We start from the raw sequence: 25,073 nt of genomic DNA, 5'->3' as shown, positions 1-25,073 counted from the left end.
ATAGCAACAAACAGCATCAAATTTGAGTTTTTGTTCCTCTGTCAGAACTCCTCACCTTTCATTGCTGTATTTCTATGTAAATACATTTTCTTTCCTCACGCCAGAGAGAAAGATCAGTCTGAAAGCATTGAGGGACACAGCACAAACTCTCTTATTTAACACACCGTTATTGTTTTATCAGGGCTATTCACAGGGGCGTTTGTTTAAGACCAGTCCTCGACAAAAGAATAAAAGATACCGTGTGTGTGTATGTGGCGTATAAACATCTCGTCTCCAAACCCCCAGCAAACAGCAAGCTGACTAAAGCAAACCGAATAATAAAATGCAAGATCCTTTCATAAAATAGTCATTAGGGGCATTTAGAAAGAGAATTAGCTGCCAGGGCACGTATCGTTAGCGACTCCCCCTCCGCACCGCAGCTGACCGGCTGTGCGGCTGAGTCTGAGCGGCCGCGCTGCTCGCACGGCTCTTCTCGTTTGGCAAACGGCTCCAGGGGCGAAAATAATGATCTGCGTAGACATGCCAATGCTATCTGGACCAGATAACGCTGCCTTAATGACTCCTTATCCTTCGGCCTCTTCGTAGAGATGGGTGCCACAGCAAATATATTCCCGTCATTGGGTCATTAGCTCTTTATTGCACCGATAATGGACTTAAGAATTTTTGGTCCAGTTCGAATGTACGCTACCCAGTGGAAAACAGCCCTCGGACAGATTAGCCGACGGCTAGTAAGGATGCTCAACGAGCGTTTTTCCCATTCCTGATTAGCGGATCATTAGCTGGTATTGGCTTAAACACAAAGACACCGTCTTACTCAAAAACAAAACCTGATAAAGCCATTGTAATGGGGTCTGGATAATGGTAATCACTGTATGTATATTACACATCTCTAATCACACTTCACATTTACAAATCTTGATTTTGCTAGCCTTTTTATTCAGACAAGCTGCAAAAATTGAACATGTAGATCCCTATGTAAGATATAAACAGCACTAGCATGTTTTTCATACAGCTTAAAGTTATAAATGCTACGACAGATCAAACGTGGATTAATAAATACAATTTTACTGTTTTTTTTATGCCGTGTCTTAGAGGGTTTGCACGTACGTCACAGTTTGGTCAGTTACCCGCGAAATTGGCGATACTCGAATGTAAACAACAGCATGGTTAATGTACTAAATATGTTGTTGTTCTAATTTATGCTGTCTAAACCATAGAAAAACGTGTTGAAGCTGCTAAATCACGGACTTAGTAAGCAGGAAAGGGTGCAATATTTTGACTAACTAAAGTTAATAGGTGGTAAAGATAGGCACAAGCAGTATTAAGATAATAGCCAAAAATTTCACCTACCTGACTGGAAATGATACAAACAAATACGAATGTTGTCAAGATTCTTGCTCTGGAAATCCTGGTTCACTTTGGCCAACCACAAACGCCTTCTTGCCTGTTTTTTTGCACTCTTCTCCTTGATTTGTTTACAACTTTTGGCAGTCTGTAGTACTCCAAATGCTTTTCCTGGTCGACCGATTAGTACAGCCCAAAACATCACAATAATTGACTATTTTCAGCAGGAATAATCAGCAAAATATGCAAGTTTTGTTTGTTTCAATGGCATTGTTTACGTTCAACACCACCAATATGGCGGATTGATGAAATGCTCTATAAATTAGTGCCTGTAAGGATGTTTATGTGAGAATCTGAGAAATTAGCCTTTAGCGTCATTTAGCATCAGATAGAAAGCTACAAACAATCTTTTCTGCCTCAGTCTTGACTAGAATCCACATACAATCAGTAAAAGGTGGTGTTTTATACATCAAGCTGGGGTTTAAAGTAAATTTGAGCAGCAGAAATAGCCAAACTTGTCAACATGCTAGCTAAATGCTATTGTTAGCCTAAACATCCAGCCGTTAATTTAAATTGTCAACATTTAACTTAAGCTAAGCTAAATTTATTTTTAGCCTACACATGCACCTGTTACCAGGCACAGTTTATGAAGTATATCAAGAAAGTCGATATCAGATCACAGACATTGTTGTTACAGCAAGAGATATGATTTTTTGCCTTGTTTTATAGTTGAGATATTCTTCAAACAAGATAAATTTACTATTCTTGTTGACACTTTGCACATTGTTTCCTGAATGACAAGAAAACTCAAACCAAATCAAATTTTAAACCACAAATGGATAAACTTAAAGGGATAGTTTCCCTTAAAAATGAAAATTCTGTCATTAATTATTTACCCTCACGCAGTTCATCCTCGGAACAAAAATTAAGATAATAATAATCCTTTCAAGGCCCAGAAGGGTATTACGGACATCGTTAAAATAGTCAAAATGAAGAAATTGTTAAATAAAGTTGTTATTTTTGGACACAAAAAGTATTTTCGTAGCTTCATAACATTACAGTTGAAGCTCTGATGTCACATGGACTATTTTAACAATGTCCTTACTACCTTTCTGGGCCTTGAACGTGTCAGTTGTGTTGCTGTCTATGCAGGTCATAAAATTCTTGTATTTCATCAAAATATCTTAATTTGTGTTCTAAAAAAGAACGAAGGTCTTACAGGTTTGGAACGAGATGAGGGTGAGTAATTAATGACAGAATTTTCATTTTTGGGTGTTAATTTTTCTGTTATCACTGCTTAAACCATCAACATTAACACAACAATCTATGCACAAGTTACACAACCAAAGGCCTGTCAGGGGTCTGTAATGAAGATGCACACACCACAAAAAACCCCAAGCTTGCACGCACATATAAACATGCCTCTCCATCCTCGCGTCAATCTCAACTCCGCAGATGCACATAAGTGGCTCATCATACGCCGTTAGGCGGGAAGAATGCTAGTTATTTCACCTTAAATGTCACTGGCAATTTATTCCATGCGGCTCATTCAGCTGATCTGTGATCTGTTATTTAAAGAATGCAAGACGTGTTATCGACACAGACGGATCTGCAAAGGCGGCCTGCCATTATCAGTAATGTGCTCTGGATAGCACAGCGCCGACAAACGAACTGAGAGAGATTCGGAGTTCGCAGGCCCTGTGAAGTTCTCCCTTTTGATGTGGCACACTAACCTATACCAGATGGACCAGGATTGGTCCACCAGGGAGGCCCAGCAGTGACACCGAAATGCACATGCCAGACAAAGAGAGATATAAGGAAACATTCACACAAACACACCCATTCAAAGAGACATTTTTGTGTGCAGAACAACATGGCTATGTTTGGAATAGCTATTCTGCTATTGCACAGTATGTGAATTTTTGCATGCACACTCTTAAAAATGTTTTCACAATGCGTCATCAATCGGTCATATCGGCAGCACTGAACATAATGCCACTGAACCGAAGGAAACATGCATATTTTGCTGATTATTGCTGCTGAAAATGGTCAACTATTGTCATGTTTTGGGCTGCAATAATTGGTCAGACCGGGAAAAACATTTGGAGTATTATAGACTTTCAAGAGTTATAAGAAATCAAGAAGAGCAGTGCAAAAAAGTTGAGGAACAAAAGGCGTTTGTGCTATATATATTATATTATATTATATTATATATTATATAATATATACACAAGATAAAATATTTTTTTTTTAAAAAAGTGTATAAATCACTTGTTTTTCTAAAGAAACGTTGTCCAACAGCGATACCAGCAAGTAAATTTACAGAGATTCCACGTCTCTCTGAGCCCATTGAGTTTTAACACACCCCCTTAAGCATGAATCGTGATATGATTGGACATGACTGGTTATGCTCGGTTACCTGTCAACTGTGTTACCCAGTAAAGGTAACATGGTGGACAGTAGAAAACATAGATGGTATTTTATGCACATGTTCCAACAGATCACCTTTATTTATATAGCACTTTATACAATATAGATTGTTTCAAAGCAGCTATGTAAGGTCAAATTCTAAATGCACCCCTAATTATAGAATGACCCAAAATGCTTTAAAACACTACCAAGATTCATAACAGAATAAACAGAATATTGATTACATTGCAAATGTAAAAATATAAAATAGAATTGCTTTATCATCTCAAATCCCTATAAAGAGGTAATGTTATAATATTAAAAGCACTAGCAAACCACAGAACAGGGTCTACACCTCAGGTCAGCATACGTACATCACTGCGTTATTGCAGACCTTGAGTTATAAAGAGCCAGATTTGTGGAATTTAAATGAAGATTGCATGTGATCCAGTCATGCAGAGCAGCGCTAATGGCTATTTCAGTGTCTTAGTTAACACCTTCTTTCAAGTACATCTACACAGCTGGAGCTGAGAATAGCTCTACGCGTTTATGACGGGCTATTCCCATTTGACCTAATTTATACTAAATTGGAGAGATGATTGTATTCAGCAGGGGGTGCGAGACACGCGTAGCTCCTGACAACACCCTCACAAACCCTTTCAAAGCAAATATTTGAGATTATTCAAGGCAATTTTCTACCGTCCCCACCTCGGGCTTACGTACTCAGGACAGGCGTAACGACTTGAAACATCTTATTTTGCCAGGCTGAAATGGCTGCGGCAACAGGGAGAGCTGAGCTCCGGGTTTTCTCAGCGGGTGATTTAAGAGTAATCAAACATTGCTGCACTGCTACGGGAACCGACGAAAGCCCGTTAAACTGAAGTCCGGAGAGATAAGAACAGCACTACCTCATCTCGAGCAACCTCAGAAACAAGCGCAAACCCTCCTCCGAGGCTTATTTGCGGCAGATGGGCCTGTGATTTCTCGAGCACGCGGCGAGTTACCCGATGAGCGATATGAGAAGAATGCTGATCTGTTAGGCATTAGCGCTCGAAGACCCGGGCCGGCGCGTACGCATGGCCTTGAGCGTCAAGCTGAAGCCTTCGGTGGATGAGAGCTTTATTTCAGGTGCATAATTGGACTCCTGGCTTTTATGGCCTCATTTACTGGAGGAGTGCTTGTGCACTACCACATCTGTGAAGGTTATGTTTGCGCCCAAGGATTTCTGCACACTACTGCTGCGATTTTAACGGGTGTAGGGTTGAGCTACGTAAACCAAAATCGACTACCAAGCATCACAAAGTCAGTCCTACAAACACAATAAGCCAGAGGTTCTCAACTCGACTCAGCTGGATCTGGCATTTAGGTACTGTTTTTATTTCTCTAAACTTGATAGTAATAGACTAGACCTCTATATAAAATACAGTAGGCCTACATAGCTTCTCTTGCACTTAATTATACTAAATGGAGGATAAATCGTGATCTTGATGAAAAGGAAAACTCAGTGTCACAAGCCAGCAATAGGTGAATGCACAGAAGGTTGCTAGGTGCTCTAAAACTACCTTTTGCTTGCAGAATTCAACATTTTATTGCCATTTAATCCAGATACTGAGCCAATAGATATAATACAGCTTACAAATAGAAATTAAATGAATGCCTGCAACTGTGAGGGACTGTTCACGTAGGGCATGTTCTTTGAATCAAAATGCAAAGTAGAAAAAATGCATGGGTTACTAACCATGATTTTGAAAAGATAAACATCTTAAAATGTTTTAAAGACTCAGTATAAAATTTAAAATGTAAATTTATAGTTATTACTACATAAGATTTTGTGGTAGAAAAATGTTTTTACAGATGAGAATTGTGTGGTAGAATTATTTTATAGATGAAAATTTAAGCATTTAATAATAATAATAATAATAATAATAATAATAATAATACTATTCATAATTATTATCATCAAATATATTAATAATTACTATTATTATTGTTATTATTAATATTAATCACTTTTTTTTCAGAAATTTTCAGAATTTCTAAAATGACACAAATATATACTACTACTACTACTACTACGTTATTCATTATTGTTAAATATTATTAACAATAAATTACCAACAATAACAACACTAATATATATTTAATAATTATTTTATTACACTTTTTTTAATACAGCAGAAAAATCTTTAAAGGAACAGGTAATTTTATTTGTATTTTTTATTATTATTATTATTATTATTTTTATTTATTTATTTTTTGTTAAAGTTTTTATCATCATTATTAACAAATAAAAAAAATAAAAAAAACTATTACTATTATTATTATTATTATTATTATTATTATTATTATTAATAATAATAATAATAATAATAATAATAATAATTCTTCAGAAATGTTCAGTTTCTGAAATTATATATACAACTATATAACAACAATAATTTTTAATAAAATTGTTAAATAGTATTGTTACATATTAACAAATTAACAAACTAAAATAATTATTAAATAATTATTTTATAACACTTTTTTTTCTGAATTTAGCAGAATTTTTTTTAAAGGAATAAGTGCATTAATTATAAGGTTTATAGGTGTGATTTATAAGATTTATAAGATAATATATGTGAGAAAAAAAAACATGATTTTGTAGACAATAGACTAATAATAATAACAATAATAATAATAAGTTTTTATAAACATTAACAAATAAATTAAAAACAACAATTATTATTATTATTATTATTATTATACAGTTTTTTCTTCAGAAATGTTTCTGAAATGCTATATAAAACAATAATAATAATAATAATAACAACAACAACAACAACAACAAGACAAGAATGCCAAGTCTGCATTATTACTAATTATTATATAAAATATTATATAATTATACTACTAGTAGTAATAAAAATAATGATAATATATTATTAATGTAATTAATGTAATTAGTATTTATATATTATTAAAAGATAATTATTAACAACAACAATTATTTATATTATAATTACTTTATTTCATAATTTTTCTGAAACTTTCTGCTGAAAATGTTTAAGAGTTCACACAAAATGCATTTTTCCATTCCACTGCGTTACTTTTTCATTGTTTTTGTTGTAAACACATGCTAGACAAGCGTGTTTGACCATCCCACTCACATCTCACATCTTTTACAGTGTCTCATCCATGACACAGCATTCTAAAAACAAAGTACACAAGCTCAAGTTTAAGCGAAAACTTTACTAATAATGTAAAAAGTGAGAAAAAAAATATTTTTTCCCCCATTGCAGTGTCTGTGTCTCACATATTTCAAAGCAAAAAAAGAATGGCTCCTACAACTGCAATTAGTCACCTTTGAAATACTAACATTTATAACTATATTTTTTATGTGGGTATTGTCGCAAGACTTCTAAAACATAAAAATGGGTTGAGAAGTCTTGCAGTAAGCATTCTATACCTTGTATCCACAGCACTAGCAAAAAGATAGAAAGAAACGAGAAGAAAGGAGAGTATGGGGTGCTAATCAGACCAGTGAGCCACGTTTCTAATGGGCACCCAGGAGACCCGGGCCAGTGGACCCTGCCAATCCACGGCATCCGTTTTGACACAGGAATCACCGCAGAGCAGCGGAGCCGTGTAATTACTGCCCACCATCACGCTCGTGACGGCTGTAATACCTGATGAAACTTTAGCTTTACACTGGACTTGAGACTGGGGTCTCATCACTGACCCATCACTAACCGATCAGAGATTGTAAGCCAACATCAAGAAAAAAGTAGGCGCAACAAAAACAACAGATTTTGACAATGGTTTTCGAGCAGGACTACGGCGAGGGAATTCTGAAGTTCTTTCATTCCCTCAATCACGAAATGTGCAAACTAAAGGACGCTGCTGTCCGCTCATCTCCGCTGTTTGTTTATTTGCCGGTTAAATGTGTTTATATTAGTAAATGGCGATAAAAGACGTCTGTTTTCCTCCTCGACTGGTGACCTGTGACCTCTGGATGAAGCTGGAAAAGTACGCCCACACTCCTGCTGTGCTTTCTGGTCTTGGGTCAGATACGTGGGTTGGGCAAAGAGAGCAGCAGAGAGATGGAGAGAGAAAGTGTGTGTGTCGCTCGCTCTGAACCTCCGAGCGAATTCTAAATGTGAGTGATTAGTTCTTGGATGGTTGTCTGAAAGCTTTACTATTGCCAGCCCACTGCAGACTTGGGAAAATAAAGCACAGTTATTTCCTGTCTTTCCACGTCAACTTCGAGCACCTCCTAGAAAACTATGCACAGAAACAATTCAGAGAGCACCTGGACAGCACAACACAAAAGAAGTCGCAAAAGACAGGACAAATGTTCAACATGTGGAGTTTCATGACGTTCTGGCACTTTAATTTGATTTTGGATTAGGAATTTTAATAAAAGTTTTAAAAAGAATGAACAAAGTATTGAAAATCAAGCAAGAATTCATCGCATAATTGACCTATCGGTAAGCCCCGCCCTCCTTAATTACTGTTGTTAAACAAGGAACCAAAGGACTTGCCAACTCTTACAATGACAGCTGTCAGTTTAAAAACCTGTTTCATCATGTTTTTGGACACAGAAGGACCACCTCTATTTAGCCATTTAGGTTTGTATGTTAGCATGGATTTACAAACCCTGATAGCACATGTACATCTCGGAGACGTCTATTTGATATCTGCATTTACATCTGTAAGACGTATTTTTTACGTAGTTTGCTCATCTGCAATATGTCTATTGGACATTTCCTATCAGATGTCAAATAGACATCTATTAGATGTCTTTAAGAGGTGTATGATTTATAATATATGTAAAACTGACATCTTACAGATGTCTGCCAGATGTTTGTACACAGCAGATGCTTTCCAGATCAAGAGACCTTTAACAGACATCTTGCAGACGTACATGTGCTATCTGGGAACTTTAACGTTAGCTAGTTTTAGCCACAGATGTTATTGATATTAACAGACATTAATGTTCTGCTTGAGCGGATGACTTAATGAAAGTATGACAACCAGAAAATGAACGTTAAATTTGACCCCGGACCACAAAAACAGTCATAAGGGTGCACAAAAAAATAAAAAAAATAAATAAAAAATAAAAATATTGAGAAAAATCGCCTATAAAGTTGTCCATATGAAGTACTTAGCAAGCACATTACTGATCAAAAATGATGTTTTGATATATTTATGGTAGGAAATTTACAAAATATCTTCATGGAACATGACCTTTATTTAATATACTAATCATTTTTGGCGCAAAAGAAAAAACAAGAAGTTTGACCCATACAATGTATTTTTGGCTTTTGCTACAAATATACCCATGCAACGTATGAAAGGTTTTGTGGTCCAGGGTCACATATAATAAAATAAATTCCAAATTCCATTGCCTATCCACTCCAGATACCTTGAATCAGCGTTACAAGTACCCCAGGCACAACGTTTTACTATTTTTGTAGCATAAACACCATCAAACAGGTTGAGAGCTTCAGATCTTCCAATGTTTCCCTATGGCGCTGAAACCTAGAAATGTCCGAGTTCCAGGCTCCATGCAACTGATACTCAACTGCCATTGGCTCATCTGTATTCAAGGGGAAAGGGCATAACGATAGGTCAACTGATCGTTAGCAGAGGGCTTGATTGACAGGCGATCTGACCAATCATAACACCAAACTGACTATCAACTATCGAGTTTCCGTCTTAAATCCTAAATTAAACTGATTTAAAGTCTCAAAATTCACAAAAACTCTTTCTTTCAGCAAAATGCAATGTATACCGTCACAGAATACATATGCATATTTAATAACATTTTACAGTGGCTTTAGCTGAAATGCAATTCAAAACTTTTAGATGGAAATCCAACAATAAAGATTTAATGGTGGATTTTTTTTTTTTTGGACTTAAAGGGATAGTTCATCCAAAAATGCAAATTCTGCCATTAATTACTCACTCTCATGTCATTCCAAACCCGTAAGACTTCCATTTACCCTCGTGGGCACAAAATATTTTTAATAAAATCCGAGATCTTTCTGACCCTGCATAGACAGCAACGCAACTACTACGTTCAAGACCCAGAAAGGTAGTTGGAACATCATTAAAATAGTCCATGTGACATGCGTCAAACGTGTACAGAAGACTGACACAGAAGAGAAGAAATTGAAGTTGTTGTTTTTTTCCCCTTGCGCACAAAAAGTACTCTCATAGCTTTATAACATTAAAGTTGAACCGCTAATGTCACATGGACTATTGTATTTTATTTTATTTTATTTTTCATTTATGGGCTTTTTATGCCTTTATTTGTACGGGACAGTGTAGAGTCGATTGGAAAGCATCAGGTGAACAGAGAGACGAGTGAGATCGGCAAAGGACCACGAGTCGGGATTCGAACTCGGGTCGCTGTGAGTGCAGTTGCACTGTATGTCGGCGCACTAACCGTGAGGTTGTTGGTGCTGACACGTGGACTACTTTAACAATGTCCTTACTACCTTTCTTGGCCTTGATCGTGTCACTTACGCTGCCATCTATGCAGAGTCAGAAAGCTCTCGGATTCATCAAAAATATCTTAAATTGTGTTTCAAATATGAACGAAGGTCTTACAGATTTGGAACGACATTAGGGTGAGTCACTAACAAAGATGTTGTGTGCAAACCAGCATTGAAGCTATTCTGAACCTTTTAGAAACCACATAGCAATGTACTGGCATCCACTCTAAAGCAAAATGTAAAAATCTAGTTTCTATCATCTCTTGTTATGCCTGATAGAAACAAAGTTGGATAACTGGAAATATTAGACACAAATGACCTCCGTGAAGCAGCCCACAACACTCATTTCCATTGCAAATAGACCAAGGAGTCGCAGAACATCTGCTAGGCCGAATCTCCACCCACCATCGCAGCTCTCCGCTCAAAAACAAGCACCACGTGGAAGCAAACAGCGTCCCTCTGGACCATACCGAACTCTCTGTATCCTACAAGCACCCCGATCTTAAAAAGAGCCCTTGAGGAGCTATTTATTAGTTTGGCCATTTTATTCCTTCCCCCCTTACTCTCCTCCCTAAACTTAATCAAATGATGAGGGCTTGAAACAAGAGCTGGTGGATGAAAGTGTTGGGATGGTAATGATGCCATGTAATGATTTCCCCTGAGGAGATCGGATCTATCGCCAGGAGGGAGAGCGGGGAGAAGAAAGACCTGAGGGAGAGAGTCGGTGTAAAGAGGGAAAGACTCCACATCAGCATTTCACACAAGCACCTCTGTCATGAAAGAAACTCAGAGCGGGAGGTGGAGGCCATATTAAGATGAGAACGATCCGATTCGCACCCTGGGCTTCTTGATTCCACGTTCTCCATCTCCCTTTCAGAGGGTTGCCGGTAAAATATCAAGTGTTTGGGAAACAGCAAGCGATTTTAAACAGCTGAAAGGTACGATTTAACAATGCTCAAAGTTGGCGTAAGATAAGCAACAAATTAGACGTGTCTGTGTTCGGGAGATGGGAGGAAGGGGGTAAAAAAGTCTCGCAATCGATTGCGTCGTCAAAAATTAATCTTCCGCCCTGCGCCTGGGACTCGCTTCCAAGGTTTGTGAGAAGTAATAAGCACTCATGTAACTACTCTCTCTCTCCTTCTCCTCTTCCTTCTGCCCAGGAATCTGCTCTTGGTCTCGGCAGGGATGTTTTAGCTGGAGAGGCCAGACATCCAGAGTAATCTAGACCATGTTCCCTTGCTGCGACAATTGGTTTCGATGACTGACGGGCTGGACCAATGAGAGCGAATCCACCGTGTTCCCTTTTGAGCAACAATTTTGTGATGCTTTGTAAACACAAAGTCGTAATTGGGTGGAAAGCCTGCTGCGATTTAACTACTGGCATGTGCGCTGAACCATTAGCTCTACGAAAATGTGTTAAAAAAAAGAAGTATTTTTGAAAGGCTTGATGGGTGTTACACAACCCATTCTTTGGAAGTGTTGCTCGGTGTCTGTGGTAACAAAGCAGGCGTGTATGGGCAATAAGAGTACTGCGTCTGTCAGGCCCGAATGGTAGTGCATCAAGTCTGGAGGTGACAATGCACTCTTGCCCATTTGCACCACATTAAGGCCTGCTCCCAGCAGAAAAGTGCCTTTCTGCGTTTCACCCCTCTTTACCCTAAAGTAATGGAGCTTTTTCACAGCTCATGGAGGTTTTTGCAGGCCACGCACTTAATGGTGTTCAGTTATCACCTGCCTGTCTGCTCGCGGAGTTCATCCCTATTTGTCTCTAGGAGGACTTCTGCCATTGTTTGGATCAAAATCTCCCAAGCCAGATCTGAACCACGGCGATGAACTCCCAACAACTCAAGGCACCATTAAAGTCGTGAACTTTCTGTATTTCTGCATAAATTTGACATCGTGAACACATGGCGAAGACTGACATGGAATAGAAAAAATTGTTAAATAAAATCATTATTTTTGTTTTCTTGTAGCTTCCTAATATCACGGTTGAACCACTGACGTCACATGGACTATTTTATCGATGTCCTTACTTTCTTTCTGGGCCTTGAACGTGTCAATTGCGTTGCTGTCTATGCAAGGTCAGAAAGCTCTCGGATTTCAAAAAAAATATCTTAATTTGTGTTCCAAAGATGAACAAAGGTCTTACGGGTTTGGAACGACATAAGGATGAGTAATGACAGAATTTTCGTTTTTGGGTGAACTATCTCTTCAAGGGGAGGGTAGTACAGATACAGTTGAGGTCAAAAGTTTACATACACCTTGCAGAATCTTCAAAATTTTAATTATTTTACCAAAATAAGAGGGATCATACAAAATGGATGTTGTTGTTTTTTTATTTAGCACTGACCTGAGTAAGATATTTCACATAAAAGACATTTACATATAGTCGACAAGAGAAAATAATAGTTGAATTTATAAAAATGACTGAGTTTAAGTTTTTTTTTTGTTTGGTGATAGTTGTTCATGAGTCCCTTGTTTGTCCCGAACAGTTAAACTGCCCACCGTTCTTCAGTAAAATCCTTCAGGACCCACAAATTCTTTGTTTTTTTCTGGCATTTTTGTGTATTTGAATCCTTTTGAAGATCAGGGTGAACTTATTTTGTCTTCTGGAAAACATGAAAGTATCCTCTGTAGCTTCTGAAGGGCAGTACTAAATGAAAAAAATATGATATTTAGGCAAAATAAGAAAAGTGTACACATCTTCATTCTATTCAAAAGTTTTCACCCCCCCGGCTCTTAATGCATTGTGTTTCCTTCTGGAGCATCAGTGAGCGTTTGAACCTTCTGTAATAGTTGCATATGACTCCCTCAGTTGTCCTCAGTGTGAAAAGATGGATCTCAAAATCATACAGTCATTGTTGGAAAGGGTTCAAATACACAAAAATGCTAAAAAAAAAAAAAAATCTAAGAATTTGTTGGACCTGAACGATTTTTCTGAAGAACAGCGAGCAGTTTAACTGTTCAGGACAAACAAGGTACTCATGAACAACTATGACTAAGCAAAACAAACAAACAAACAAACAAACAAACAACTATTATTTTCTCTTGTGGACTTTATGTAAATGTATTTTATGTGAAAAATCTTATTCAGGTTAGTACTAAATAAAAATAACATGCATTTTATATGATCCCTCTTATTTTGGTAAAATAATTTACATTTTGCTGATTCTGTGAGGTAAACATCTGACTTCAGCTGTATAGGCTAGTTAGTTTTCTTCCTAGGTAATGATAGTTTAGATTCTCAAACATATCTAGCAATCCTCAGAAGAAATAAAAATGGAATTTGTGCCTCTAATGCTTAAAATTCTGCCAAACATTAATACACTAGTTCTCTATCCTTCAGTCTGCATTTGGAATTCAAGCAGCAATTTATTTCACCTCCAGATGAGTTTCTACCGTGTTCCTGCGTGTTCAGAAACGGCGCGGTGTGCGTAGAAGCTATTATCCTCGGTCTGTTCAATTATTGATTGGCGAATGCCACAGGGTGAGCGAAAGCGCAGTATACGAAGACCAAATAAATCTCTGTTTGGACTTTTTAGGCTGTGCCTTCGACTCCCTGGACTTGCGACGGTAATGGGGATGCTAAAACCACAATTATTTGTCAAGTCAGGAAGAAATCAAACATCTGCACCACGGGTTCAAAATGTGAGTTTCACTGCTTTTCTACCAGACTGTAAAGGTTTGGCAGGACTGCGCTTTCTTCTGTAAAGACGCACGTACAATGCTGCAACACCTTTGTAACATGCAGTCTATTATGGTCCATGGCTATAATTGACAGAGCTGGACAGCATCAATTTCACTTCTATTATGACATCTCGGATCAGTTGTGTCCGGTACTATTCCGATCGTAAGTTTTTGACAGGATGGATTTGAATGATATTTCCAGAGTGATTGAGCTGCCAGCCTTCTCCCTCAGGTCTCTCACAGCCTCTGAAGCAGCTTTTATTTCTTTCATAAAACTGGGCAGATTTATCTATTATTAACTCTGCTCCTCATAGCAGCCACATTTTTATGTATTGCTGAGACAGGGTTAAATGATTTTCAGTTAATTAGCTTGCCTCCAGGTTATTGATTTTCCTTCAGAAGGCAGCAAAGCTCCAAACCGGGGCCTCTGACTGGCTTCAGCTCCGTCTCTGATCACGGCCGCATGAAGGTGCAAGCCGAAGGGATGCTGAGAGACAATCCCATTGCACCTTCGCTGCAGCACGCAACGTACTGTTTCACTGGAACTTTAGATTCCCCACAGAGGAAACAAGTTTTGTAAAACGCTCTCGAGAACAGCGACACTCACATTAAAGCATTTTAAGCAGTTGAAGCAGCTAAATCAGTTGAGTCTTTTGCTATTGTAACAGCACAAGGACTCCGATGTGATGTGTGTATACCCAATGGGGTCATGAAACAAGAGTATTGAAGGTTGCTGCATATACTGGAGAACTGACTGAATGGATCCACACAAAACTGAGGTAAGAATCTATACGCTCTAATCAATACAACAATATTGTCAAATAAATCAAATGCATCCTTCCCTCAGATTAAATTGTTGACGTAAAGTCTTATGTGCAGACCCTTCAATGCCACATTCATCTTCAGATTGTCAAGTTTGTAAGCTGGCTGAATCCAATTAGACGGCTCTAAATGGAAAACATGTCAGAGCCGTAGCCAAGTACATTGAGCTGCGGTGCTCATGTGGGCAATTCAAGTTTGAATTTGGCTCGCATTCTCAATCTTGTTCCAATCATCAATTCCTGTCTGTTTAACTAGCTGGAAACCATTCATAGCTCCCCATCAACTACTTAATGTCTAATCTCTCTTCAAATTGGTGCGTTTTTGAACAATATGAGGCCTTAATTATAGCTAAAAATTACATTTCTTTGACATTTTTTGCTCAACCGGAATGGGATGACATTGTCACATTAGCTGTGTGAACACACAGGAAAAAAATCATGGACATAATTTGGATATGTTAAAGGGTCGAAAAACAAAGTAACGCTTAATACCTTTGTGGTCTGAAATGAGTGTAGAGAAAATAGATCATAAAAACTGTATAAATATTGCCTAGTATGGTTTTTCTTTGCTGTAAACAACAGTTAGCAGAAACTAGAGATTACTAGGGCTTCCCTCGACTAAACATTTTTCTGTTCGACTGGTCGTCGTTCATTTTAGGCATTAGTCAACTGTTAGTCGCACGTTTATTAATAAACCATATAAATCATAATAATTAGCCTTTAATTGCCTACATAGCCCAATAAGCACTCAAACGCACGTTTGAGTAGTTTACGTATTAATAATTTATTGATAAACTAATGCTTTCTTTGTTTTTGGATTAAGAGATGAAGTCTGCGACACTGACTCGTACAGTTTTGTTTCATACAGATTAGATAATCTGAGAATATTTGTCTTTTATTTGAATTGGTTCATTTAAAAGTAGATATTTCACGCTCTCTCTCTCTATACATATACATATATATATATATAGAGAGAGAGAGAGAGAGAGAGAGACCAAGATGGCAGAAAGCACATTCCAGTTTTTTTTATTTTAAAAAAGCACAACATTTTGTTGCTATTCTGAGTGCACAAAAATAAACAGAGACTTTACAGATTCGAAAGATGTATTACGTTTATCTGTACAACCAAAAATGAGTATTTTAAGAGCAAGAGACAGCACCAATGCCTCCATCTATCATGCAGGAAGCGCACTGCTATTCAGCTTCCACACTCCACATAGACAATTTAATAGAGCACATGTTAACATTATATTGACTTGTCGTGTAGTAGTAGTTGCTACTACTTACATATTTCAGATGAAAAGCCATATTTGAGGTCGATGAATGATAGAAGCACATTTGGATGTCCTGCCCGATGTACTGTATTACCACATCAACCAGCCGTTAACGATCTGTCCGTCACAGACTTTGTGACTTCGCCACTTCCTGTGGAATTGTTTTTCTGCGAAGAATACAATTTTGGTCGACTATAAGGGGACAGCACTAGAGATTACGTTTTATAAGTTTTAAATATGGATATTTTTCTTACACAAATGCATCGATTCACTTTCAAAAGGCCTTTATTAACCCCTGCGGAGCACTTTTAATAATGGATGGATGCACTTTATTGGACTTCAAAATCTCAACAGCCATTCACTGCCATTATAAAACTTGAAAGAGCTGGGACATTTTTTAATACAACTCCGATTGCATTTATCTGGAGGAAGAAAGTCATATACACCTAGGATGTCTTGAGGGTGAGTAAATCATGAAGTCATTTCAATTTTTGGGTGAACTATCCATTTAAAACATTTTATTAATAATTATAGGTAGATACTTTCATGTTAGGAAAATGCTCAGAGCTAACAGTAACTTTATTTTAGAAGTTTAGAAAACTATTTAATGAAAGATAACACAAATTTTCTATAAATCAACAGAGGAGAGACAACTACTATTCATCAACATCCTAGGGGTCACTCGGTCTAATCTTTGACTGCGGTTGGCTTGAAGCGAGATGACATCACATCAACTTTCTATCCGAGTGGGAAAAAGTGCTTGATCTTTTCATGACAACAGAATCCAAATGGTGACAGCCGAGTCTATTCTCTGCCTCATCAATGTTTCAGGCCCGAGTAATGAAGTCGAACGTCGCGCAGCCGCTATCACGCGTCTCACACACACATACGTGAACACACGGAGAGCCATGTGACGATGAATTATGGCAAGACCCCTCCTTACTTGACTTCCACAGAGGTGGGCTCTCTGACAAACATAAATTATGTTAATAGAATGAAATAAAAAACACTTTATTCCAAAGGTTTCAGTACTTTGAAATGTCAGGATGATCTAGTACGCTACCTGCAGAGAACTCCGAAGCTTAAGTCGGAGCGCTAAAATATTAAAACAAGAAATTTGCGCACTCTCCCGAGGTGGTGGAAAGGTGGGTGAAAAATGGAGAACGCACGAGCGTGTCTCCCAGGTGGAGTTTTTCCATTCATTAATTGATCCGAGCGCCAAATATAGCTCCGCATAAGAGCGCGACGGAATATTGTAGATACGAAACTTATTTGACGGTGCTTTCATGGGAAGAATTGCCATTAGGCCTGTTTTTTGTCCTGTTGCCTCAATCAAGTGCTTAGTCAATGTTATCTAAATGCCAAATTATAATTATCGTTCAAATTAGGCGTTTGATTTAAAAGAAGTTGATTAACTCCCAAGGTTATTACACTAGGGGGGTTATCTGGCAGGAAGCTCTCAGGAAACAACATTTTCTTCTATTATTCTTGTCCAGATGAGAAACATGGAGGACGTTTGCATCCAAATTGGAGCAAGTCCCACTGCTACCTCGACATTCCGTGTATAATGTGAGGGGGGCCGCGATGCTAAGCAGCTAAATTAACCAGAGATAGGATATTAATTGAACAATTCCATTGTTGCCGTGGCAAACTGCCAATTGATTGGCCCTTCAAGGCCGGATCCCTTCCTCTTTATGGGCGCTCCTCAGGCCACCCAATGCATTTTTGTTAATGCGAGAGCGAAAAGAGGAAAAGGAGAGAGGGAAAAGGGTGCAGGGGCTTGGTCGCGGTGTTCAATTACAGCAGGCGAGAGGATAAATCAATATCATTTAAATTGCTTATGGTAATCACCTGCGATCCAATCACTAAGATCAGCATAGGATATCTGCTGACCCCAGCCAAGTCTAACAGTCCCCTAGCTCCAACATTCAAAATCTCCTACTGAAACACATGTGTAAAGGTCACGCTTTCCAATGCTCAGAGTAGATTGGGTCAGGGTGTTGCCTTAGTGAGTATTATTATGGGATTCAAGGTGTGAGTTCAATCATTTCTTCCATAAGGCTGCATGCGTAATCAAAGAAGCAGAGTAACTGCAACAAAAGAAAACTGAATTTATTAAAACTTGTGAATTCATCATTCATAAATGTGACTCTGGACCACAAAACCAGTCATAAGTAGTGTGGGTTTATTGTAGCAATAGCAACATATTGTATGGGTCAAAATGATCTATTTTTCTTTTATGCCAAAAATCATTAGGATATTAATTAAAGATCATGTTCCATGAAGATATTTTGTTAATTTCCTACCATAAACATACAAAAACTAAATTTTTGATTAGTAATATACATTGCTAAGAACTTGATTTAGACAACTTTAAAGGCAATTTTCTTGCCAATATTTAGATTTTTTTTTTTTGCACCCTCAGATTCCAGATTTTCAAATAGTTGTATCTCGGCCAAATATTATCCTATCCAAACAAACCATACATCAGTGGAAAGTTTATTTACTCAGCTTATTTATTATTATTGCACAGGGTTTGGATAGCTTCAGAATTAAACTGAATTTATAAGTTGGAATTTAAACTGAATTAACCACACCCTGCAGGAAGGCAAAATGGAAAATGAATTGGACTGAAAAGCTAATTTATTAAATATGATGAAATTTATATTAAATACACACTCCTTTATGGCACATAATGCTTTAAACTTTTAAAATCTTTTTCCCCAAAACTTTCAAAAAATGCTTTTTTAAAAGATTAGTTCACTTCCAGAATAAGAGTTTCCTGATAATTTACTCACCCCTATGTCATCCGAAATGTTCATCAGTCAAAAAGAAATTAAGGTTTTTGTGGAAAACATTCCAGGATTTTTCTCCATATAGTGGACTTCAATGGGAGCCAACGGGTTGAAGGTCCAAACTGCAGCTTCAACGGGATCTACAGGATCCCAGTCAGTGAATAAGGGTCTTATCTAAAAGTAATAAAAATTGATATACTTTTTAACCACAAATGCTCATCTTGCACTAGCTTGACTTCACGCATTACATAATCACATTGGAAAGGTCATGCATGACGCAGGCGGACACACCGGTCCCGTGTTTACAAAGCGAGCATGCAAAGAAAGTCAAACGCCCTTTACAAACAAAGGTACAACAATGTCGGACAATTTTGAAGTTGGAAGAGAAAATGAAATGTTTTTCGGCCTACCCTACCTTTTTGAACCAGAGTACACAGACAAAGAACAAACCACACATGACATGTCCAACATGATTTCGTTGTGTAAGTCGTGAATGCTCATCGCAGAGCTAGTCCAAGACAAGCATTTGTGGTTAAAAGTATATACATTTTTATTTATTTTAACATTAACATTTTATTTAAACATTTATTTATTTATTTATTTTTAAAAAATGACTGATTGCTTCGCTAGATAAGACACTTATTCCTCGGCTGGGATTGTGCAGAGGCCTTTGAAGCTATATTGAAAGCAATTTGGACTTTCAACCCATTGGCCACCATTGAAGTCCACTATATGGAGAAAAATCCTGGAAGGTTTTCCTCAAAACCCTTCATTTCTTTTCAACTGAAGAAAGACAGATATTAACATCTTAGCAGAAGACATAGGGGTGAGTAAATTATCAGGACATTTTTATTCTGGGAGTGAAATAATCCTTTAAACCAACATGTTTTCAAAAAAGCAAACTTTTGACAAACTATGCTTTTAGTCAAAAATTTGTTTTCAATTGTTTTCTCATATTCAAATTTGAATTCCATCCTTTTTATCAAATCAAATTCAGCAATTATGTTTAAATTTAACATGCATTCTCAATTTAGTGATGAAAACAACCCTGCTATTGGGAAATACAAACTTGATCACCATTAAACAATTTATATGAGCAAAAGTGCCAGATTTAGTAATTAATCGAGACAAAACAGAACCCAAACCCAAAGTACAGCTACAAATAACTTAAATCGTCCAGGCATTAATAGCAAATGTATGTGGGCATACATCTTTTTTTTAAACAATAGGTGAGCAATGAGCACTTATATTGGTTCATAAGTCTAAATCACACATGATTACACTGGAAAAAGGTTTCAAGTGCATTTTCAGGTTATTCTTTGACCAACATGGTGCAAAAATAGACTCAGCACTGTTTTTGCTGTTAACACAAGCGCTAAAATGATGCTTATGCTTAAATGTTAGCTGAAGCACCACTTCCTCATGCCTTTTGGCCTACAGGCCATCTATTAGAAGTAACGCTGAGATAAATATGCTGAAATCATTGAGTCAACACAGGGCATTTGCTTCAGTGAGCATTTTAGGTAGATTTATTTGCCCCTTCAAGTGGCCATTTCAATGTGAGTTTTACCCCACATGAGATAATATGACTTCCTGTGTATAAATGGCACTGACAAGTTTAAAAAAAATAAAACACACAGCAGTTTGCTGCAATTCTCTGAGCTCAGTAATGGGCTTTGGTGGAGATGAAGGGCAGAGAAGAGAGCAGCAATGCGAAAGGCATTAGTTAGTCCTTATTATGTTCGCATTCCACTGAAGTCTGTTCGGGAGCTGAGAAAGGAGTCAAACATATGGTCCTGACCCACGCTCGCCACTGTCTCAATGTGATTATGGCTGATCTCTGCACCCATAATTACTGCACATAAACTCACAAGTCGTTAGTTCGTGTATGAAAGCATGCCGTCATTGAAGAAAGGTCACGAGGCTGTGCATTTGCGTCTCGCCCCTGACCTATTTCGTCCATGTTACCTCCGATGCACCTCAAAAAAATGCTCTAAAAATGTCTAGTCCAGCAGATACAGCCGCTTCCGGATTGCAAGGCTCAAACTCAAATTGATTTATATTGCGCCGTGTCGCCTATAAGTCGGATCCCGACTAAGCGTTCATTAATTTTTCAAGACCCGTGGAGCCATTGTGTGATATAAATCTCTTCTAAACCTTGATACTGGCCCACGCCATGACTTTGAAGTGCTGCCTAATTAAGCGGCCGTACAGTTAACGAGCCTTACAATAAGGCAGTGGGAAGATCTGAGAAATATATGATGTCTGTTGTAATATAAAAACGGCGTGGGAGGAATACACCGGTACAGCATCTGTCTATCAATATATATAGACCACTAGCGCTTTTTTTCAGGGCATGTCAGTCTCGACTTTGTTTACAGAACGTCCATCTAAAGAACAACTTCAAGGTTGACTCCAAGAGCCTTGAGTTTCTACCAAAAAAAAATCTGGTGGATAGGCCGGACCTCTGCTTTTCCCCAGCGAAGGGAGAGCCCCTTGTGGGCGGATCAGTCGTTATTGATCACAGAGCAAGGTTTAGCTGTTCTTCATCTGGCCAGCCTGTAAAATGCTTGGCTTGACTGAAATATTGCACACCCTGGAGCTGGGCACAGACCCAAAACAAATGAGAAAAAGCCTTTACGGGGCATATGCATGGCCAGCCGTGGCGACCTTGGGGCTAAGTAGTAGTATTTACTGTGACACCAGCAGACGGCTGGTTAAAGAGAAGGACGAAGCAGCTGAAGGATGCTCGAATATTTAAGACACAGGTTGGTTTAACTAGTTTTGCAGCTCTTAATATAAAAACGATCCAACTGAAAGTCTAACAATCAATATTGATTCTGTTTTTAACGCACATTGCTGGAACAAAACATCCATGTATTGTTTAAAAGTAATTTTTCATCAAAATCTCTTGCTATTTCTGTGATTTCTGTGATAGATCAAACCCTGCATATTTTCTTGTTCAATACACAATTACACTTTTCACAAGTTCGGAAGATCCCAAAGTTGTCTGACAGTGTAAAACTGAATTCCCACAATGGCAAATACTACATTTTGAGTCTTAAACATGAGTTAATTCATATTTGACCCTGGACCACAAAACCAGTCATAAGGGATCTGAAAGCTGAATAAATAAGCTTTCCATTGATGTATGGTTTGTTAGTATAAGACAATATTTGACCAAACTATTTGAATATCTGGAATTTGAGGGTGCCCCAAAAAAAAAAAAAAAAAAAAATAAAAATATTGAGAAAATTGCCTTTGAAGTTGTCAAAATGAAGTTCTTAGCAATGCTTATTACTAATCAAAAATTAAGTTTTGATATATTTACGGTAGGAAACTTACAAAATCTCTTCATGGAACATGACCATACAATGTGTCATGTTCATACAATGTGTGAATTAGTTTAAAACAAAGTGAACTTAGATTTTATGACTTTACTTAAACACTTAAACAGTACAGACACGGAAGGATGTGTTTCATTTGCATCTAAGGCTAAATATGTTACAGTGATTGTTCGTGGTTGAATGAAATTAGCAATGAAGCTATTCGTAACATATCAAGATAATAAGTGGAGCATGAATAATAACATCCCTTGTTCTGTTAAGCAGGGCTATTTTTACCAAACATCTGCTAACGTTAGCAATGAGGCTATATAAAACAATAAGGCAGAATACGGTGAGACAGAGTGCATAGAAATACATTTTTGTGCATGCAAGCCAAAGATGCATTCGAAATAAATAAAGAGGTGCTCCATGTGCATTAGACAAACATTGGACTTAACATTGGTAACACTTGAGCTTTCAAATAGCTCCCTCTAGTGGACTAAACATGCACTGGTTTCTTACACACTTGCAACATTAAAAGCACTTCTCATTTTAATTTTCAAACTTTATTAAAATCCATTAAAACTTTTTGTTGTCATTCAATGGATATTAAAATGCTAAAATGATGCTAATGCAAATTAAACATTTTACTTTGAGAAACTGAAAAGCACACAAACTTACATAGGCCTCATTATCTGACACAATCCAAAGTTGTTGCTCTTATCGTGATTAATAAGTAACAAAAAACAAATGTCTATTCAGTGTACAGTACGGGTCAAAGCTTTAGTCTCATCCTCAAATGTGTGTCAGGAGTTAAAGATTACATTAATTAAATATTATCAGCAGTTGTAAGCTGTATTTTACGTTTCATTCACACTATAAAGTGCACTTATAGGACAAAGTAACACAAAAACAGCATTGCAATTGGTACCTAAATGCATTTTCTTTGATGTAAGACTGCAAAAAGCATGTAAATTAAAACTATATTGTTTTAAATGAATTGAATGCTATCAATTAGAGAAAAAGTGATGTGGTGAGCACCCGGTAAGCCATGGAAAAAGTTGTGAACAACCCCACAGCAAAGGCCAGAGCTCTGGTAGGCTGGGGCACAGCCATCACATAGGCCACGGTGTGGACGAAACGTGACCCCACAAACACCCGAAAGTGCAACAGAGCTGTGGAGAGATCCGGCCCCGTGAGTGCATACAGAAGACCGATCACCACAAAGGGAACAATGTTTTCCAGATCATTCAAATGGCACCTGTGATTCAAAAGCAAAGGCATCAAAAAGACAGAAAACATCAGTAGCATCTTCATCGCTCACCCAGTGATCTTATTTATTATGTATAAAATTAATTTATATGTTTACCGTCGCACTCTTTCTACATCCGGATCAACCCTGACCAACTTCTTCCTGTCTTCTGATGCTTTCGCCGACAAGTTGGTGTCCTCCGGGTTTGAAAAAGCCTAAAAGAGGAACTGGTGAAAATAAGTGCTTGACAGAAAAATTAGATTTAAAAAATGCAGGTTGCATAAGCAGTAAATTGAGCTTAAGTAGTAGCATACCTTTTTTGTCATGCGAAAGTATGAGGTCATGAAGCTCATAAGCATCATTTTGAGAACGACTATGGTTGCATATGTGGAGAAGGCCAGGAAAACCTCGCTGTCAATCATGTGCACAACTTCTGCCATCTTCGAGTACAAATGGAAATAATTACATCAAAAGTCTAAACCAGGGGTGTCCTGGTTCAACACACATACTATGCAGCTTTCAATTAAGCCTGAAGGACTTAATTAGTTGGATCAGGTGTGTTTAAATAACGTTGCATTTAAACTCTGCAGGGCTGCGACCCTCCAGGACCGGAGTTTGACACCCCTGAACACTATTTGTGACCCTGGACTACAAAACCAGTCTTAAGTAGCACGGGTATATTTGTAGCAATAGCCAAAAATACATTGTATGGGTTAAAATAATCATTTTTTCTTTTATGCCAAAAATCATTAGGATATTAAGTAAAGATTCCGACTGGTTTTGTGGTTCAGGGTCATTTGTCATTCATTCTTTAGTTTGATATAGTGAATCATATGCAAATGCAATAATGCATACTGGTTAATGTGATATATGATAGGAAATATCTTTTAGCACGCCTCCTATTGCCCTTCCAAACAAATTTGGCCAATTTATACCAGCTTGAACTAGTTTAAGACCATGTTCCAAAACAGCTGCCAGTTCAAACTGGATTTTCCAGTATCACTATCAAAGCCAAGTTCCAAATTAATAATGTGGTATTTACAGAATTTTCTTGACCAAAAATGGTCAAAAACCCCACTGAACAGTTATGCATAAGCAATTGTTTCTTTAAAACTGTCCTTTTAAAGTTGATTTAGTACAGCTGAAATGCATGAACAGAGCAAATTATCTCATTTAGTACAGTTTATGTCGCGCAGTTTAAAGGATTTTATATTATGAATGCTTAATATTGTTACATCAAATATAGTTTCGATTTGTTTGTTTACGAGCATAATGGAAACAACAAAGCGAACTATAGGACGCCGAAGACGGTCTCTTTGGAAATTCAAAAAAAATATTGGAAGTGCAATTTATATAGCCTTAATATTGACAAGAAGTAGATAAAAGTACAAGAGCATGACGTTCGAGTGAAGTTTAAGTTAAAATATTAGCGTTTTGATGCGTTTCTCACCTTTTTGCCGCCACTCGGTTTCACAGCGTGTCACTCCTGAGCTAACTTCAGACAATGGGCGTGCCAGAATTACACCATTTGAATGAACTGTTGAAAGTGAATGTTAATGCAACGGAGCTTTTGCGTAATTTATTGTTATGGAGACCTAGAGTTCCTTGGGCACGTGGCTTTAGTTGAAATTTTGAATGGTAGTTAACACATTTTTATTTATACTTCTCAGGATGAGTTAACCA

The 25,073-nt window shown here is 37.5% G+C and overlaps 1 protein-coding gene across 1 annotated transcript; it reads right to left on the bottom strand.

Moving 5' to 3' along the window:
• Nucleotides 1-22,688: 22,688 nt before the first annotated feature.
• Nucleotides 22,689-24,992, bottom strand: mgst1.1 (microsomal glutathione S-transferase 1.1). Its single transcript, XM_051108364.1, has 4 exons — nucleotides 24,841-24,992; nucleotides 23,705-23,830; nucleotides 23,508-23,605; nucleotides 22,689-23,399 (listed from the first exon to the last, which is right to left on the bottom strand). The coding sequence occupies exons 2-4, from the start codon at nucleotides 23,828-23,830 to the stop codon at nucleotides 23,153-23,155; spliced, it is 471 nt and encodes a 156-aa protein (XP_050964321.1). The 5' UTR covers nucleotides 24,841-24,992; the 3' UTR covers nucleotides 22,689-23,152.
• Between the last annotated feature and the right edge of the window lie 81 nt (nucleotides 24,993-25,073).

The sequence above is a fragment of the Labeo rohita genome, chromosome 4, assembly GCF_022985175.1.
Source record: "Labeo rohita strain BAU-BD-2019 chromosome 4, IGBB_LRoh.1.0, whole genome shotgun sequence".
Lineage (NCBI taxonomy): Eukaryota > Metazoa > Chordata > Actinopteri > Cypriniformes > Cyprinidae > Labeo > Labeo rohita.
The sequence above is the reverse complement of the archived record's forward strand: the minus strand, read 5'-3'. Positions and strand labels throughout refer to the sequence as shown.

Bases quoted from the DNA above. Each gene is read 5' to 3' on its own strand.
- mgst1.1 (XM_051108364.1), bottom strand. From the start codon at position 23,830: ATGGCAGAAGTTGTGCACATGATTGACAGCGAGGTTTTCCTGGCCTTC. The intron at 23,606-23,704 runs GTATGCTACTAC...TTCCTCTTTTAG, and splicing joins ACTTTCGCATGACAAAAAAG to GCTTTTTCAAACCCGGAGGA. The intron at 23,400-23,507 runs GTAAACATATAA...TTTGAATCACAG, and splicing joins GATGTAGAAAGAGTGCGACG to GTGCCATTTGAATGATCTGG.